The sequence below is a fragment of the Centropristis striata genome, chromosome 16 (genome assembly GCF_030273125.1).
Source record: "Centropristis striata isolate RG_2023a ecotype Rhode Island chromosome 16, C.striata_1.0, whole genome shotgun sequence".
Lineage (NCBI taxonomy): Eukaryota > Metazoa > Chordata > Actinopteri > Perciformes > Serranidae > Centropristis > Centropristis striata.
This window is the reverse complement of record NC_081532.1, coordinates 18,776,926-18,793,877: the sequence shown is the minus strand read 5'-3', so window position 1 is coordinate 18,793,877 and position 16,952 is coordinate 18,776,926. Positions and strand designations below refer to the sequence as shown.

Here is a 16,952-nt window from a genome sequence, read left to right as displayed (position 1 = left end):
CCCAATATTAATTACTGGGTTTCTTTTACAAAGCGGTTATTTAGGGGACTATTTAATAGTCCACAAAGCAGCTTCTTCTGGTGCTTTTTTTGCCGTTGCTATGCCACAATAGCAGGGGATGTGTGATTCATTGTTTACTGAATATGAGCCTATGAGCAATTATTAAGGCACTTAGACTATGCATGTTTTTATTCCACCTGCAAAAAAAAGGACATTTCTTAGCCCTTAGTGTTTCGATCCCTCTGTAAGCAGCAAAACTTCTTGATCCCTGCGACAGCTCAGAGGCTGCTAAAAATGGAAAACTGCAGCCTGTTCTCTCCTACGCATGCTTCCCACTCAACTTTTGTCTCCAACACTCAACACCTCTATCTCTCCGGCTCGCGTGCAGGAAGTAAACACCACCGGTGTTCAGGCAAGTATTCTGCTAAATGTTTTAAGGGAAGAGGGAAGAGAGCGGGAGCGCCTCAAGTAGTGGAGGGAACAGGGGAGGGTATGTACAGGGGGCCCCAAGCTCGATGGGGCCCATTAAAAGGGGGGTGAGGTGATGCTTTTTAAGATAGACCCGACAGTGTGTTTGCCCTCTGTCAGGTCTAGTTAGGGGACCCAGAAATTCAAACAACACCACTAAAACTGGTGTAACTTTAACTTTTAAGTAGGTACTGTGTGACACAGTGCTGAGGGACTGAAGGGTGTCCTTGGGTCCAAACTTTATATACAGGGTGACATCAGGCCCAACGTTAGTGCTTCCAGCTCTCTCTGCTCCGAGCACTCAAAGTGCTTTTATTTTGGAAAAACAGGTAATCTTAAAGGAGTAGTGTGTAAGAACTATTAGCACAAGTTGTGTATAACATTCATACCCATGTTTTCATTTGTGGATAATCACCTGAAACTAAGAATCTTTGTGTTTTTGTTAGCTTAGAATCAGCCCTTCATATACACAGGGAGTCCACCATGTTTCCACAGTCGCCCAGAACAGACAAACCAATTATTTCCTTTGACTTCCATATCTGACATCATACTTCAGGTTTGGCCTATGCATCGATTTTTTGCAACTAGGATTTTGTCTTCCAACGATTATGAAAACAAATAATCAAGCCAAAACAATCATTGTGATGCATTCTGTTTTGCAATGATGCTCTTGTTTTGTTATATATTCAGAGCACCCCTTCCTTTATAACATTACTTATATTTTATCGTATATTTGCATCTTTTCTTATATATTTTTTGCCTATGCTGCTATGACAGCTTTATTTCTCTATCTATCTATCTATCTATCTATCTATCTATCTATCTATCTTATTGTTATATTTATCTCATTTTTACTTCTTTTTTTTTTGTAGAATTATACATTTACATTTCAAGAAAACCCACTGTTTTTCCAAAGTCAATGACTAATTATGTTAAATAATCATAATCCAATCATTGACTTGAATAATTGTGATGAGGTATTTTTTCATAATCAAGCAGCTCTATGATACATACTGGCATTACAGTTTAGTAGTATTAGTGTATTCGTAGAGGACTTTTCAAATACTGACATCCAATTTTGATTTTGATTAATGTGTTTAAATACATTAACAGTGCTGGTCTATCCTGAGTCTGATAATTAGACAAGTCCATATTCTGATGTCATGTCATGACTGTATAAATCTGTGATTCAATCATACAAGTGTACACAGGAAAATTAGACTTTGCTGCTTAACAACTAAGAAAGTCTCCGGAAAATCACAACTTCTGACCACGTCAGAAGAGTTGTGAAATGGCACCAGCTTGCTCCTCAGCAGAGCAGAAAAATTCATCAGAATTTTATCAAAATTGCAATATGGACTGGTATTATATCCAAAACACAGGAACACAATATTAGTTTTATAAGCAAAATATATGTCAATATACTATTCTGAATTAAGTACTGTGGTGCTGCGGTGATGCTCGAGTCTACAAAATCAAATTCTACAGACTAAAAATGGCACAGATCCTCGCAAAATGTTGATTATTTTAATATTTTTTGTCAGTCAAAATAATCCCAATTACATATTTTTTCTAAAGCGTTCTGCATGACACAGAAAAATATGTGGGAAGCAAGACAATAAACTGCAATCAGTATGATTCACATGCTGTATGCAAATGTCAGTCTGCACTGGCTTCAATGTAACATCTAGAGATGGAATATAAGGGAAATTCACCAAGCTGACAGTTCAGGCATGCAGTGACTGGTTTAGTTTTATGTACATGTATGCATATTAAAAGGGAATTTAGATTATTTTCAATTGATCATGCCGAAGTCACAAGCCCTGTAGTTTGTTGTTGTTGTTTTTTTTGATGATTTAGTAGTTCATATTTGGCTGGGAATAAAGCTGTAGTGTAAATTGTATCCTATTGGTTTCAGGAGGACCCACTGACCAGAAAACTGATTTTAAAATACACATTTTGTGAGTTTTTGTTTTGACAACATAGGCTGTATCAGTGCAGAAACACAAGATCTTAAGGGTAGTGGGACAATCCTGGTGTGGTGGGCCCAACCGTTACCCAGGAGGGAGTTTTGGCCGGAAATATTAGTCTCCATAAACACACCAAGTGGGACATTCTCCACTAGTTAATCCTAATCTGTAGACACGCTTCACAGAGCCACAAACTGCACTGTCTGCACTCAGTCTTAACTATTAATCAGACCTATCTACAGTATCCACCATTCATGACGTTCTTATTTTCTTTTACTTTGGGTATTATGGCATTAAGATATCTGATTTCAGGACAGCATGGAAACTGTGGAGTTTCATAACTGGTGGAGATGAGGAAATAATAAAGAATGAAAGAAAAGTCCTGCAGAGCATCAGTCTGCATAATGCAAAAACAATGCTAATAGCAGCAGGGTATAAAAAGAAGAATGATGTCAATAGCATGACTACCATTGCAAGACAAAAACAACATGCACTGAAAAAAAGATTTTGGCCCTGTAATTATTATTTCAATCATCTATATAAATTATGTGAAGAAATACGAATTCAGTGCTTTTACTTTAAAATAGCAGTTTTCCATGTAGTGCATTACTTAGTGATTGTTTGTTATTATCGTCCTCAGTTTTGTATGTAAATTGAATCATTCGTTCCAAGTAATATTCACTAAAGCAGTTCATTGGCTTAATTAGTTGATATTTCCAAGTAAAATGTAATTGAGGGACATCAGTGAATCTGCGATTTACTTGTGTATTTTCAATTTTTTTTAAGTGGTTCTATTAAATAAATATTACTAATATTAAACAGCCTGAGAAAAGATTACAAACACTTTCTGTGTGGAAAAACTTGCCTAGCTCTTTTTTAAGTAAATGTCACTCCAATTTTTTCAGTGTGGCATCATTAATAATCTATGAGGTGTATACCATTTGACTTACCAGCAAACTTTCCAGGTTTATGGCAGATCTGGGCTCTCTGATCATGTCCTCCAGCTTCTTCAGCCGCGTTTCCATCCTCCTCTCTGCGCCCTGCGCCTGCGACATGACTGCAGCGTCGGGTCGTTAAAAGTTGAGTAAAAAAGATAATATATGACGAGCTATTCGAAACCGTTTTGGGTTTACATGTGAAACCCTCTTTGTTCCTGGCTAATGGCCGTTGGCCTAGCGGAGCAGCCTTGGGCTCTCAGCCCACCCAGCTCGCTGTCCAACAGGAATAGTGTGCACAATGAAGAGAAAATATTCCCCAAAAAAAGCAGAGACGTCCCAAAAACTTGCCAAGTGAGGGGGCTTTTAAGTTAGCTCGCTAGTTTGGCGGTTAATAAAAAGACACCGACACACTTGAATTATCACCTTCCGTTAAGTGAATGATGCATTTTTCCAACTCGGCGATAAAGTTTGAATGTGGAGATACCAGCAACAGGCAGCAGCAGCAGCAGGGCGTTTTCTTTGCCCCCCTCTCCTCCCCTTCCCTTTTGGGTTTTTTGGCCGCTTTAAAAAATGCTTTGGACTCGTCGTTTTAGAGAAAATTCGGCCTCGTTTCACCCCATTCAGTGTTTGAAGTCCGTTAGTGCTGTAGTTTACCCTCAGTGCTGCCACAAGTCATCCGAAGAGGCGATAATGTCTGTTCTCCCGCGCTGAATTTTTAATAAGCACACACTCTCTTCCTGGATTTCTTCTCGCATTTTCGCATGTGTCCTCTTCGTCCCGTCTTTGTTGTTTCCTTTATACACAAAAATAAGTAGTTTTTGTCGCAGAGAAAAGTCCTCCAGCGGCTGAATTCTTCGCCGTATACTCACAGCTACACACCAACACACACTGACTGAGTCTGGAGTCTCTCCTCCCCCTGACATCAACACCGAGGACTCAGTTACCCACAAGCCACCTGTCCTCTCCTCCAGCACCTCCACCTCGCTGACAGTATCTGTCCTTGTTTATACATTCAAACTTTTAATTGAATTTATTTGTATGTCTCTTACTATTATTTACTGTATTTTCCTTTTTTTAGTCTTTAATTCGGTTTTCTAATAATGATAATTATTATTGTTGTTGTTTTATTGTTATATATTATTTTCTATATTTAATAACAAACAATAGTTATTATTATTGTTGATTATATATATATATATATATGTTCAATATATGTGTGTATGTGTGTGTATACATATATATATATATATATATAGTAATAATAATAATAATAATAATTATAATTATAATAATAATCTACAATACCAATATCACGGGGGTTTGAAGAAAATTTCAGGTTAAGACCCAAATACAATTAGTTATTTCAGGTCCAAGGTCAGCCTGTCAACCAACTTTCATGAAAATGCATCAATGGATTTAACCTGCTCCTTGTAGCTGATAAAACTATGATTAATAATAGTTGTCTAATCAATTCTTAAGGATCATATTAGGGGTCTCTGATTAATTAGGTGAGAACTGAAATCAACTTAAGGATCTCAGGTACCTGAAAATCTTTCTTGTGTAATAATTGTGATAAATAATTATATCCCACTAAAGTGTGGGAGTTTATGGACAGAAAATGTGATGTATCCTGTTTCACACAACAGAGGGAGCAGTTGCACCACAGATGCATCCTTCACCGAACTCCAACTTAGTCATGGCTTGTTATAATGTCATGTTGCAATTTTTTTTACAGAAATAACTACTTTGCTTCTGATCCTTTCATTTCTTAGAACAGCAATCATTTGATTTGCAGCCATTTATATTTGCTCCTCAATACACAGCTGGTGTTTGCCTTCACTCTTTCCTGGGAAAAATCCTGTATCACCAACAGGAAGTGATGCATTTTTACATTTTCTTTATATGGAACATGTCCCACCTACAGAAATACACACTTTAGTAACAGGAAATTCAAGGAAAACCTCTCATACTTTATATAGTAAATATCTGGGAAATGTAGAGTAAAATAACAGAGTGATAAATTACATGAGACACACTTTTAGGAAACTGCAGTTTAACCCATGGAGGGATTATGAAACAATAGGCTCCAACATCTCTCCTATATACTGAGACTTTATAGTTGTTTAGCCACTTTTTGTTGTTATTTTGTGTCTTTTTGTAGTTGTTACATAGCCCTCTGGTTTGTGTTTGTATGTGTCTCTTTGTAGTTTTTGTGACAATTTGTTTGATTTGATGTGTTTAATTTTGTCTTTAATGTAGTTATAGAATGGAGACTTAGAGAAAAAAGGGATATTGCGGCTTTAGTAAGTCACATTAGCTTTCACCACATGCTGTATTAAAAATAGATTACAGTAAGATGTTTACGCCAGTTAAAACACAATCACTCATTGCTGCAGCCAGTTATATATTATCAATAATATGCTACTTATTAATACCTCAAAAATAAAGGAGACTATGCATGACCACACAAGAGGCTATAGACTTGTGCTTGACATCATGTCACAATGCAGAGAATTATTTTAATGTGCTAATATTCACAGCCTTTTTCACAACAGCAATCAGAGGTGAGAGAAGGAAACAAGCAGCACCCCTGCTGACTGCTCCTGTCTGAGAAAACTCTCATTATTTTCCACTCTGGCAAAGATTTTTGTTTCAACTTTTATTTGTTTTTTGGATCAGTCTAGTTCATATCTAAACAGGTTTTGGTTTTGGTTTGATTTGCTCAATTCTTTATTTCTGTACAGTGATGATGTTGCTCATACATGTGTAAAGTCTGTTATTGTGTAACTGTATGTTTAATAGGCCTTTTTCACAACATACATTTTCACTTGTCATAGTTGAAGAAGCACATGCATGTTTCTAATAATACTCATGATACCTCAGCATGCATAACAATACTTGTCAAACTATTATTGTGTCTTATTCAGAGTTGATTAAAATGTGAAGTTTTAACAGGACAATAATAGGAATATTGCAATAATGACAAATATTATGTTTATTAATGTTAATAGCAATTTATCATTAGTATTTATTTTCTAGGCTGTTGTTGTTGTTGTTGTTGTTGTTGTTGTTGCTGTTATCATTATTATTATTATTAGTAGTAGTAGTAGTAGTAGTAGTAGTAGTAGTAGTAGTGGTGGTATTAGTATTAGTGGTATTAGTATGAGTAGTATTGTTGTTGTTGTTGTTGTTGTTATTATTATTTAAAATATTTAAATTTACTTAATTGTGTTCTTTTACCGTTGTTATCCATTTTTTATTTTTCATAATTTCTATATTCTATACATTTCTCTTTTATTTTGCTCCTTCTAACTTCTAACTGCTTTATATATTAAACTGCCTTTCCTTAATTGTTCTAAACATAGTTAGATGATATTAATTATGATGAAGGTTTATCTTATTTTCTAATGTTAATAGTTTTTATTGTAAGGTTGTCAATAACGTTTGATAACATACATCTAGTGTTGCTGACATCATATTTACTGTATATCTGAATAGTGTCAAACAATATAATACAGTACAATAATCTTCAGCATTACAGTTCAGTTTAACACGTATACTTTAAGAAGAAATGTGTTCATGTTTGTATTTTTACATGTTAAATATCATGATTTAAATCAACTCAACACAGTCTCAACAAATAATGATTAAAGTAGGATTCACAAGTTTTCCCCACACAGCTGCATTGGATGCATTTTATTGTGTGTTCATTAAATTGTGTCCACTTCCTGTTCAGTATATCTTCCTACTGAGGAAATCAAGCCTTTCCCTTTTCCCCTCCCTCCTGAGGAGCATGGCATTACTTCCAGGAGCCATAGGATGGAGCTAGAGACCATTTAATCCACATTTCCCACTTCTCATTTGCAGAGCTGTGACCTGAAAGTCAGATATCCCTCCAACTGTTCACAACAACAAATCAGATCAAAACAACTGCATTATGTTTATGAAATAATGCCTGATTGCTACTATATCATCCTCGGCTGGTTACATTATTTTAAAGATTTTGTGACATTTTATTGGACCATATAACCAAATCATAAATCATTACTTAATTACTAACAAGCATCACTGGTGGGCTAATTATCAGTAAGAGTAAGGGGTAATTACTGAGCTCATTATTCAGTGCTGTTTTTATTTTTCAACACAATCCATCTTAGTCATCAATATTTAAACAGTGTAACCAAAGTCTAACTAGTTATGAATGATTCAATATTCCAAAATGTGTTTAAACACGTAATATCTTGTGCATTAATTATTAATAACTTTTTAGAGCTGTTTGCATGAATGCACTTGACTGGTAGGTGCTTGCTTTTTAAGGATCTGCATGGTTTTTGTTTGCATCTTAAATTATTTCACAAACGATTTGTTGCCATGTTTCTCAAACAGAGTCAGACATTATGCTTACATTTACACTAGTAACACATATGTTGCTTTTTATAATGCTAATAATACTGTATAAAATCCATCACGATGGAGTCGGATAGCCCTCCTTCTATTCTCTGTTCTCAGAGGTTGTTACTTTGAACAAATAAGAAAATATATTAATGGTAAGATAACTCTGCACAAATGGAATAATTACATTAAATAGCTAAATATAATCTGGGAGTTAAATATAATCTTGACCACAAGGGATAATACGTGTGGAAAAATTTGAATTTTGCCGAATTAGGGTGACTGGGTATGAATCAGAGCAGATAATTTAATTAAAACAAATTGTGTCTCTAATACAGGTGCATCTCAATAACTTAAAATATCATGGAAAAGTCCATTTCCAATAGTTCAAGTCAAATAGCCCCAACCAAATATTGAGTGCATATAGATGGACATACTTTTCAGACTAACCCTTTCCATATTAAACATACTTTTTAAAATTGTTTTTTTGTAATATTATTCTTTTTGAGACACTGAATGTTAGGTCTTCATTAAATGTAAGCCATAATCATTATAATTAGAAGAAATTAAATAAATTAAGACATGACATGTTTCATTCTGTGTGTAATGGATCTACATAATGTGTTATTTGCACTTTTTGAATTGGATTACTGACATAAATAAACTTTCTATGATATTCCAATTTATTGAGATGCACCTGTAATGTAAGTGCAGTTTACAGAAGAGGGCAAGTAAGATTTTTTTTTTCTGACTGCATACATTTTTTCTCAATACCCTTTTTCTTATTTTTTTTTTACATTTATTTTTACATTTATTTATCTGTGACAACCACTGTTAGAGATGCCAAAACAAACTGAGGAAAAAAAGACCACAACTTTTTTTCTTCTTTCTTTCTTTTTAGTTATTATCAAAGACAAACATTTTTTTCTCTCACTTTTTGTCAGAGATGGGGTAAAAAACAATTTTTAAAAATGTATTTATTTTTTATGGACCAGACTTTGTGGTCATTATGGTTTCCTTCTTGAGGAAAAAAATGGAATCAAATCAAAAAGTAAAAGAAAATATATATTTTATGAAGTGTTTTTATCAAAATGATTTTTCTTTTCGTATTTCCATTAAGCCTCACAGCTTCTTCTGTGTGTTTAAATTAAAGGTTTGACTGAAGCACATCTTGATTTCACAGTGTGACACATCAGTTATCCACTGCTTCTGGGAGGTTCTCTGCTGTGTGGTAAATTATGTTATGAAGTGATGTATCAGGTCAAAATTACCCATTAAATAATGGTGGTTTTTTACAGTTTGATGAGATCTCCTATGGTATAAATCTAATACCTTCTGTGTGCATGTTTCTTGTACATAAAATGAGCAGATATGACCCATGTGAAACAGAGTTGTGTGTGCCTCTTATTTATTTGTCTTCATGAGCAATTCACTGGATAAAACAAATACTGTTACAACACAAAAAATGATTATTTTCCAAAGCAATTTTGGCCACATGTTATGTACATGTTACAACTTCATAATAAAAAGACAGAAGATCATCTCCTCATATCGCTGTTTTCTCCATTTTAATAATTAAAAAAGCTTTTCACTGTTCACCAGGCATTTACATTGGAATAGAATGCTCAGGTCAAACCACCTTCACTCTTTTTTTTATTATTTGCAAATGCAAAACTTGTCAACAATAAATAATACTATAAAATGTACACAAAAAGATTGACAGTCCACCACAAGTTAAAACGTTGAACAGATTGGATGTTTAGGAACAAGGAAGTCAGGGGGAGGGGGTTCTTCTTAGCAAAAATGTGACAGTCCATACAAGTTACAGAAAAAGCTGATCATCTATACATTGACACTAGCAAGATAACAAAGTTGTTGTTTCTGGTATATTTAATTTTGTACAAAGAAGGGAGAGTCTTCTTTACAAGCGAGCATCATTGTCTTAACTGTAGAGATTATACAAGCAAGAGTTAAGGCAACTTCTCTGTTGTTTTTGAAAAGTAACATGAAGTCATGTCATGTTTTATTCTGTCTGTGGATCCACTTGTCTATATTAGGGTTGGAGTTCATTGTCATTGCATAATTCAGGCTGCTGACCAGGCCTGTAGTCCATCATCAAAAAAAGGAATGCTGGAGATTTGTCACGAGTCTGTTTGCCATCACAAAGACTGATTCAGTGGTCCAGGATTTCCATGTGAGAGTTAAGCTCTCGTATCTTCAATATCTGTCTTAGACAGGGACAGTATACCATTTGCAACGCCAACACAACATGGTGCAGATCAGGGTCAGACATTACATGCATGCTGTTTTGTCACTGTGTGTCTGAATGTGTGTGTGTGTAACGATGTCAAGCAGGAGAAAAAGCTGACATAATAAAAGATTCTCACAAATTCCTCTTCAAAAAGTCAAGCCCAATTTAGCTTTTAGTGTCAGTATGAAATTTTAGTTAAATATAATGCTTGAGAAGTGTGGGAGATCAGCCAACTGATGGACTAAAATTGTACATTTAGCCTGATGGTGGCATGAGAAGGAAGGTCAGGAAAAGGTCAACAAAACAAGTAGCATTTTTCCTCTGTGGAGCAAATTTAAAGGAAATTACCATTTTGGGAAATTTGCATAAGAAGCTACAGCTGTTAGCTTAGCTTAGCTGGAAACCCACAATATAAATGGGGGTTAAACTCAACCCGGACTCAGGCCTATGCTCTTCTATGACATCAGGCTAGCTTTTTCACTGTTTCCTGTCTTTATGCTTGGCTAAACTAACCAACAGTGGTAAAAATATTTTTATTAAACTCTCAGCAAGAAAGTCAGCACATTGCCAAAAAAAGTTGAACTACTCATTTAATTGAAAATTAGCTTGAAAATTAGCTTTAGATATTACACCTGGACGTGAAGATGGTGCTAGAGCCACGATTGACTGTATATAGGGATGGATGACAAGACAGTTTCCTAAAAGTGAAGTCAAAACCTCTTGTTCGCCCCCTGGTGGCTAGCTGCAGAATTGGTCATAAATCCCACCCCGGTTTATCAAATGGGACATGAAAAATCAAAGTCAAATCAAGTAAAAAAAAAAAAAAATCTTCACAAAGATGTTTTTTGTAATTTTAGGTTCTTCTTTTCATGCTGTATGTTCAATTTTCTCAGAAGTTTAGAAATTTGATGAATTAAAAAGTGGGTGTGATGTCATCATTGACAGCTGTCATGTGACAAGCGGGATTGAGCTGGGTGGTCGTATGGGTGGGACCTTTAAACTGCAACTTCAACCAATCACTACTGCACAGACTGGCTGCAAATTACTTCACCAGTGCAAGATGGCAGTGCCCGTATCCAGAATACTGTGGCTTCATTTTACGTTGGGAGGAAGTTGAGAAATAGTGTCTATCTTTATATATAGTCTAGCAGGACAAAAAAATAACAGTCTACATGTCATATAACAACAACACTGACTGGCACCTTTCTTTTTCTTTAGGTTGGCCTTTTTGTTTTTAAAAATGCTAGCAGCTTGTTTGCTATGGTGTTAGCTTGAAGCAGTAAACAAAAGGAGCTAACCAGCACACTCGTAAGTTTAGCTAGTTTTAGTTTTTCTTTGTTATTTATTAAATGTCTGAGGAAAATGTTGATATATTTATTAATCATGTCTTTGCATTTCCTGTTACATGCTCACTGGCCTGCTAAATTGTTTGCCATGGTATCCACAAACTCATGAGTCCCATTTAAAGGCAAAATGTAACCTGCTTCAGACTAAGAACAGAACTGTATCAGTGGCTCAGTTTTGTACAGGGTTATAGCTACCATTGAGAATACTGAGGTCATGTTCTCTGTATGTTTTTGCAACCTGGGGGGACTTTACGTTCTAAACACCTACACACAGAGAGTATTTTATAAGTTTGATAGATACAAAATTTACAGATGACTGAATAAATTAAACTAGAAAAAATTGAAGTAGTTAAAGACTTTCTTTTTTTGGTTTCTGGTTAAAATGATGAGAGGTGTGTTGGGTGGCTCATGACCTCTAAAATCCTGGCTGTGGCCTTGGTTTTGTATGACTCCCATATAACAGACATTAGAAACTACAGTGTCCAGTTTCTTGGTTACATCAGCCCTGATCTCTGTTCTTTCACGAGCAAGACTGGAAGAAGAAAACTCAACAGGGGAAATCTCCATTTTGGAGCAGGGGTGCAATTCACAATCCATTCTTCAGATATAAACCATCACTTAAAAAAGGCTGTGCTTACAGATATCTGTGAAAGAATGACAGAAGGGGATATCTCTACTTATGGACAATTCAGCAGAGGGTAGAAGAGACAGAAACAGGCGGCTTATAAAGAGCATTTTCACTGCCTTCGATTGCAGAGAAATGAAGCGGGGGCAAGGAAATGCTTAAAGTGACACCAAAGCTGGGCCTTGGCAAGCGGCAAGCTAAGCCTAAATGCCTGACTAACAGGCAACAGATAGAGTTGCACACTACTTACTCTGAGTCAACACTCTGTAATCTCAACTGGGCTCTCTGCTTGCACCTGCCTCACACAAACACGTACACAGTTGAATTGACTATGTGCATTGTGTGTGTGACGTGAGTATATACGGTGTGAATATGTGTCTGAGTGAATGTTGCGCCTTATTTGGACATAGAATGAGTCACAATAATGAAGGAAAATAAAGCAAAGGCTCCAGCAAAACCAGTGATGAAAAGATGGGACTGCAAAGCAATGTACATATCTAATGTGGGTCACTCAAGTCCTGTATTCATTTCTTAATCCAGATTTCACTTTACTCACAGTGTGGCACATCCTCGGCCTTTATAGATTGAGTCAACCATAAAGAGAGGAAACGGGGTAATATTGTTTTTGACATCCACTTGTGTTCCTCTGTATCTTCCCTTCTTTTTTAAAAAATAAGTGCTTGTTATTTTGGCAACTATAAATTATCTGGTCAAATCTTCAGTTTGAAATCCCATTTCCACTGAAAACTAGGCGACATGTTTTGTTTCAACACACGAGAGGCCTTTGGCATATGATAATACCTTGTCTTGCACTGGTACAATGCACCTCCTCCATAGGAGTGTAAACTAAATGCTGGCTTTGTTTGATGTCCCAGCTCGCAGGCTCAAGCTGCGGTGTAACTGGATGGGTGACAGTTCACCTAAATTGCCAAAATAACCTGTACATACAGCATGCTGTTGAGTTGAGCACAAATTTGGCTGAAAACAAATAATGATTGGCAAACAAATTAATCAACTTGGCAGGACTGGTGGACAAGCAAGAAGCAAGGTTTTAAATGTTTCTCAAATGACTTCCAAAATCTTCAGTGTGTTTATTGTAGAAAAAAATCTGTAGTGTTACTTCAACAGTATTTTCTCCAGGTCCCAAAATGATTATTTATGAAGGAGCTGGCTTCACTCTGCCCCCTCTAAATTCAGTGCAGTCAGTCTCAAACCAGCCCATTACAGAAACATCACTGGTAATCTATTATAGAAAAGATGAAGTACTTGCCTGCGGTAGCAAGTACCCACTGCAGGTTGGCAGATTTTCTACATTGCCATGCCATCCTGGTTCTTTTGGAGGTGCAGTACACCTCGAAATGTTTTAAAACAGCAGGGACTCCTATTACTGTTACCAGTATGGCTTACTGTTTAAGCACACACACAGCATTCCAGAGGGTGTGAAAATATCAATAGTAGGAATGATTATCATGACAACTCTGTGTCATTCTTGCGTGACGACATACAATTCAATTCAGTGAAGTTTAGGAGCCAGGGGCGGTGCCGGGCAGTAGCTTAGAGTTGCTTTAGTAATACCAAGATTAACAAATCGTTTTGATGCTTTTAACAATAAGATTTTACATTTGTACTTACAAACAATGAAAAAAAAGATTGTCTAAAACTAGTTAGTTGCGAGTCTTTTGAGAACAGGTCAGGGCTACGAGTCATGGACTTGGTTATTGTAGCGTACTTACACAGAAATACTGTAGTGAAATAAAAAGTACTATAACTAACTTTAAAATATAGCAGAGTAGAAGTAGAAAGTGACATGAGATTAAAGGTGCAATTTGTAAATCTTGGCTGCATGTCCCAAAACACAGGGGGCAGTATTTCACCTTGTGCATGTAATGCATGATTTACTAACTGCAATGTCCTCAAAAATTTGACCTACAGCTGGACTGATGTTCTACCTTTAAGAGACTGTTGCAATGGGGCAGAAGACTAACATGCATAGCAGAGTCACAGGTGGATGCAATTTGAAATCGGTGTTGAGACAATGCGGCCTGCTAGCTCCATGGCTAAGCTAACTCCAGTATGTTTTTAATGCAGTCTGCTCTCTGACAGTGACTCAATACCGCCCCTTGAGGTACAAACGATATTACAAGACTGGATGGGCTGCTGCTAGCTGGTTAGCATGCTAGTTTCAGTAGATATCTGTGCAACAGAATATATAGACATCTTTGATATAATCTCAACACTGTCACTTCTTCACATCCTGATGATAATGTTTGATTATTTTTAGGATGCTTTAAACTAAAAATCTGGCCAAATCATACACATTGCACCTTTAAAACACTCAAAGTACCTTAAATGTGTTCTTAAGACAGTACTTGAGTAAATATACTCAACATTAGTTACATTCCACCACTGTGCACAGGCTAGAGCCATTCATACTATTGTAATATAACCCAGGCCACATTTGTATATGTATTTGAAAATTGATAAGCAACTACTAAGCTACTGCAGAGAAAAATCCCTGGCACTGCCCATGTAAAGAGCAAACAAATGGATGTTACAGGGAAATGGCAGAGATTGTTCCACCCACACACCATTGCTTGCTGGTGAAGGTTAATATTTTATCCCCAGTTTGCTGATTCAGTAGGAATAATTCTCAACACAATTGGTGATTTTATTTGCAAGACAGTTTTACCAGCCTCTCATTGAAATATCTCTTTAAATTGTCCTTGAGTCATATTGCATTAAGTGTATTCATGCTTGTTATGGTTCTTTTTAGCAACCACCCTTCAAAATTACCCAGAACACTTTGTGTCAGGTTGGCAAGTACATTCTTGCTGGTTTTTATAGGGCAGAATTTCTGCTATTTTTTGCCTCTACAATTTAAACCTTGTGAAATCATTCTATACTGTACCTTAGTGACAGGTTGTGTGAGGAAAAATAACACTTACTGGAGCAGAAATGTTGTACCTGTGGTGTGGCATCAGGCTGGAGCGAAACAGGAGCATTTCATTGAGGGATGAAAATCTCTCTTTGGGGATCCTTCACTAATCACTCAACAGACAATACGGAGAGCACTTGCTTTGATATGGAAGGGTGGATAAGGTTTAAGGGGCAGTGTGGGCTGAGAGTCTTTAAATGAGGAGAGAAGCAGCGGGGTGAAGTCCTTCTGTTGCAGGGATATACTGTCTGCAGTTCAAAGGTCAAGCAATCCTGCTGGCCACGACATCAAGTCTGTAGAAGTTCAGTCCATTAAGAGAGACAAAAAAAGGAGTCCTATCCGCTCTACTATGATACACATCAACATGTTTGGTTGGACTCTCATCAGTCGTCGAAGGCGATTTGTGGTGCTGGTAGACTGGACGATGAGTGAGAAAAATCTGTATGTGTGTGTGTGTGTGGTGGTGTGGTTGGGAGGGGTGGGATTCAGAGGTGGGGGGGTGGACAAGTGAGTGTCGTTGATGGCACTGTGGTCCTCAGAGCGTCCATCTGTGAAACAGAGTGGGAGGAGAGTTAGACTGAATCCACCCTACAAGGCTGTTTTTTGCGAAGTCGATGCATGAATCCAAGCAGGAACTTTCATTTCAAGGTAAGTGGGAGAATGGAGGGGGGTAAGAGCAAGAACCACACAAGTGCAGATTCGGTGTGGAGGATCAAATTTATAAAAAAAAATACTCGTTTTCTGCAGGGCTTCCTAATTTGAGGATTATTCTCTTCCCTACATGCAATCAGAATCAGCTTGAGGACACTTTTGGGCAAATAAAGAATGAAATATTCAGCATCTGCTTCTCTGGTGGCATAAATTTTACATAATGTTTTAGATAATTCATAATGAATGCCTTGTGATATTGCAGACAAGTGGGAAAGGTGAGATAGAGCAAACAGATTTTGTATTCTCCCTTATCAATAATAAAAAGAAATGGTATCGTTAGGAATCTGAAGGTTACGGTACATTTTCTCTCAGCTGCTGGGTTGCTTTGAGCCGTTCTAACGGTGCATGGGGCTTGATTTCCATCTTTTGTTGTAATTAATTACTCCAATTCAGAGCACTCGTCTAATGTTACCACAACTTGAATTGGTCTTCAATTGCTCTTGAATACAATTTCATTTAATTAACAACTCGTGGAGTGCATCATTAAATTTGGTATTAATGTGCTGAATAAATCCATTGACATGATAGACTTCCCATTTCCATTCTGTAGCTCATGAAGGTAATCTGTCAGCCAAGTAAAGCAACATGTAATATTTCTGTAAAATGGGAGAAATGTGCCAGCTGAGGAAATATATGCGGGAAAAAAATAATAAAATGAATATGTTGGTAGAGTTCAACATTAATGTTTTTTCCGGTCAGAAATATCAAAATATTAGTGACTTTGTTTAAACCGCCTTTCTCTCAAACTTGTTTCAGACTGCTCAGTACATAGTTTGAGTTTCGCCCACATTCTCTCACACCGGCCAACAAAACTCCAGTTTCCAGGATAATTGACATGCTCACTTGCACATATTTTCATGCCGCAATTTTCTTGTGAGTGCTCACTTGCTGCGCATGTGTTACACTCAACACAGAAAAGACAAGAAAGATAGATGGCTCACTCCCAGCAAAATAATAAATGTGCTTTTTTATCACTTGCCTGATCATGTAAGTCAATTTACTAGCACAAAGTGGCATTTCACTTGCCCCTAGCAATCATTATTGTTGAGCCCTGCTTGGCCAACAGATTCTCATCCCAACTTATCAGATACTATCGCTTTATCATGGCGCTCAGCCTGTGATACCGATACTCAAGGAAACCATTTTCAACTGTTTTGGATGTGTCAGGGATAGAGTATTGCTTATACTCGTTACATGCATGACGTCTTTTCAAAATAAACTTCTCTGTTCATAGGAAATGGTTAACTGTAAGGATTAAAACCACTAAATACACACAGGGTTGGGCTTAAAAACAATTCCACACTTAACTACTGGAC

General features: G+C 36.7%; 2 protein-coding genes across 5 annotated transcripts in view; both read right to left on the bottom strand.

Annotated features, from left to right (window-relative positions):
- The window catches only part of rock2a (rho-associated, coiled-coil containing protein kinase 2a), a 48,668-nt gene extending 44,412 nt beyond the window's left edge, over positions 1-4,256 (bottom strand). For both annotated transcript variants that reach the window (XM_059352825.1, XM_059352826.1), the window contains exon 1: positions 3,389-4,256. In XM_059352825.1, the coding sequence (XP_059208808.1) occupies positions 3,389-3,493 (105 nt within the window). In that variant the 5' untranslated portion in view covers positions 3,494-4,256. The remainder of the gene's footprint in view (positions 1-3,388) is intronic.
- A 4,888-nt stretch (positions 4,257-9,144) lies between these two features.
- The window catches only part of sobpa (sine oculis binding protein homolog (Drosophila) a), a 53,549-nt gene continuing 45,741 nt past the window's right edge, over positions 9,145-16,952 (bottom strand). For all 3 annotated transcript variants that reach the window (XM_059352654.1, XM_059352656.1, XM_059352655.1), the window contains one exon: positions 9,145-15,473. The gene's annotated coding sequence lies outside the window, so the exon portion shown is untranslated. The remainder of the gene's footprint in view (positions 15,474-16,952) is intronic.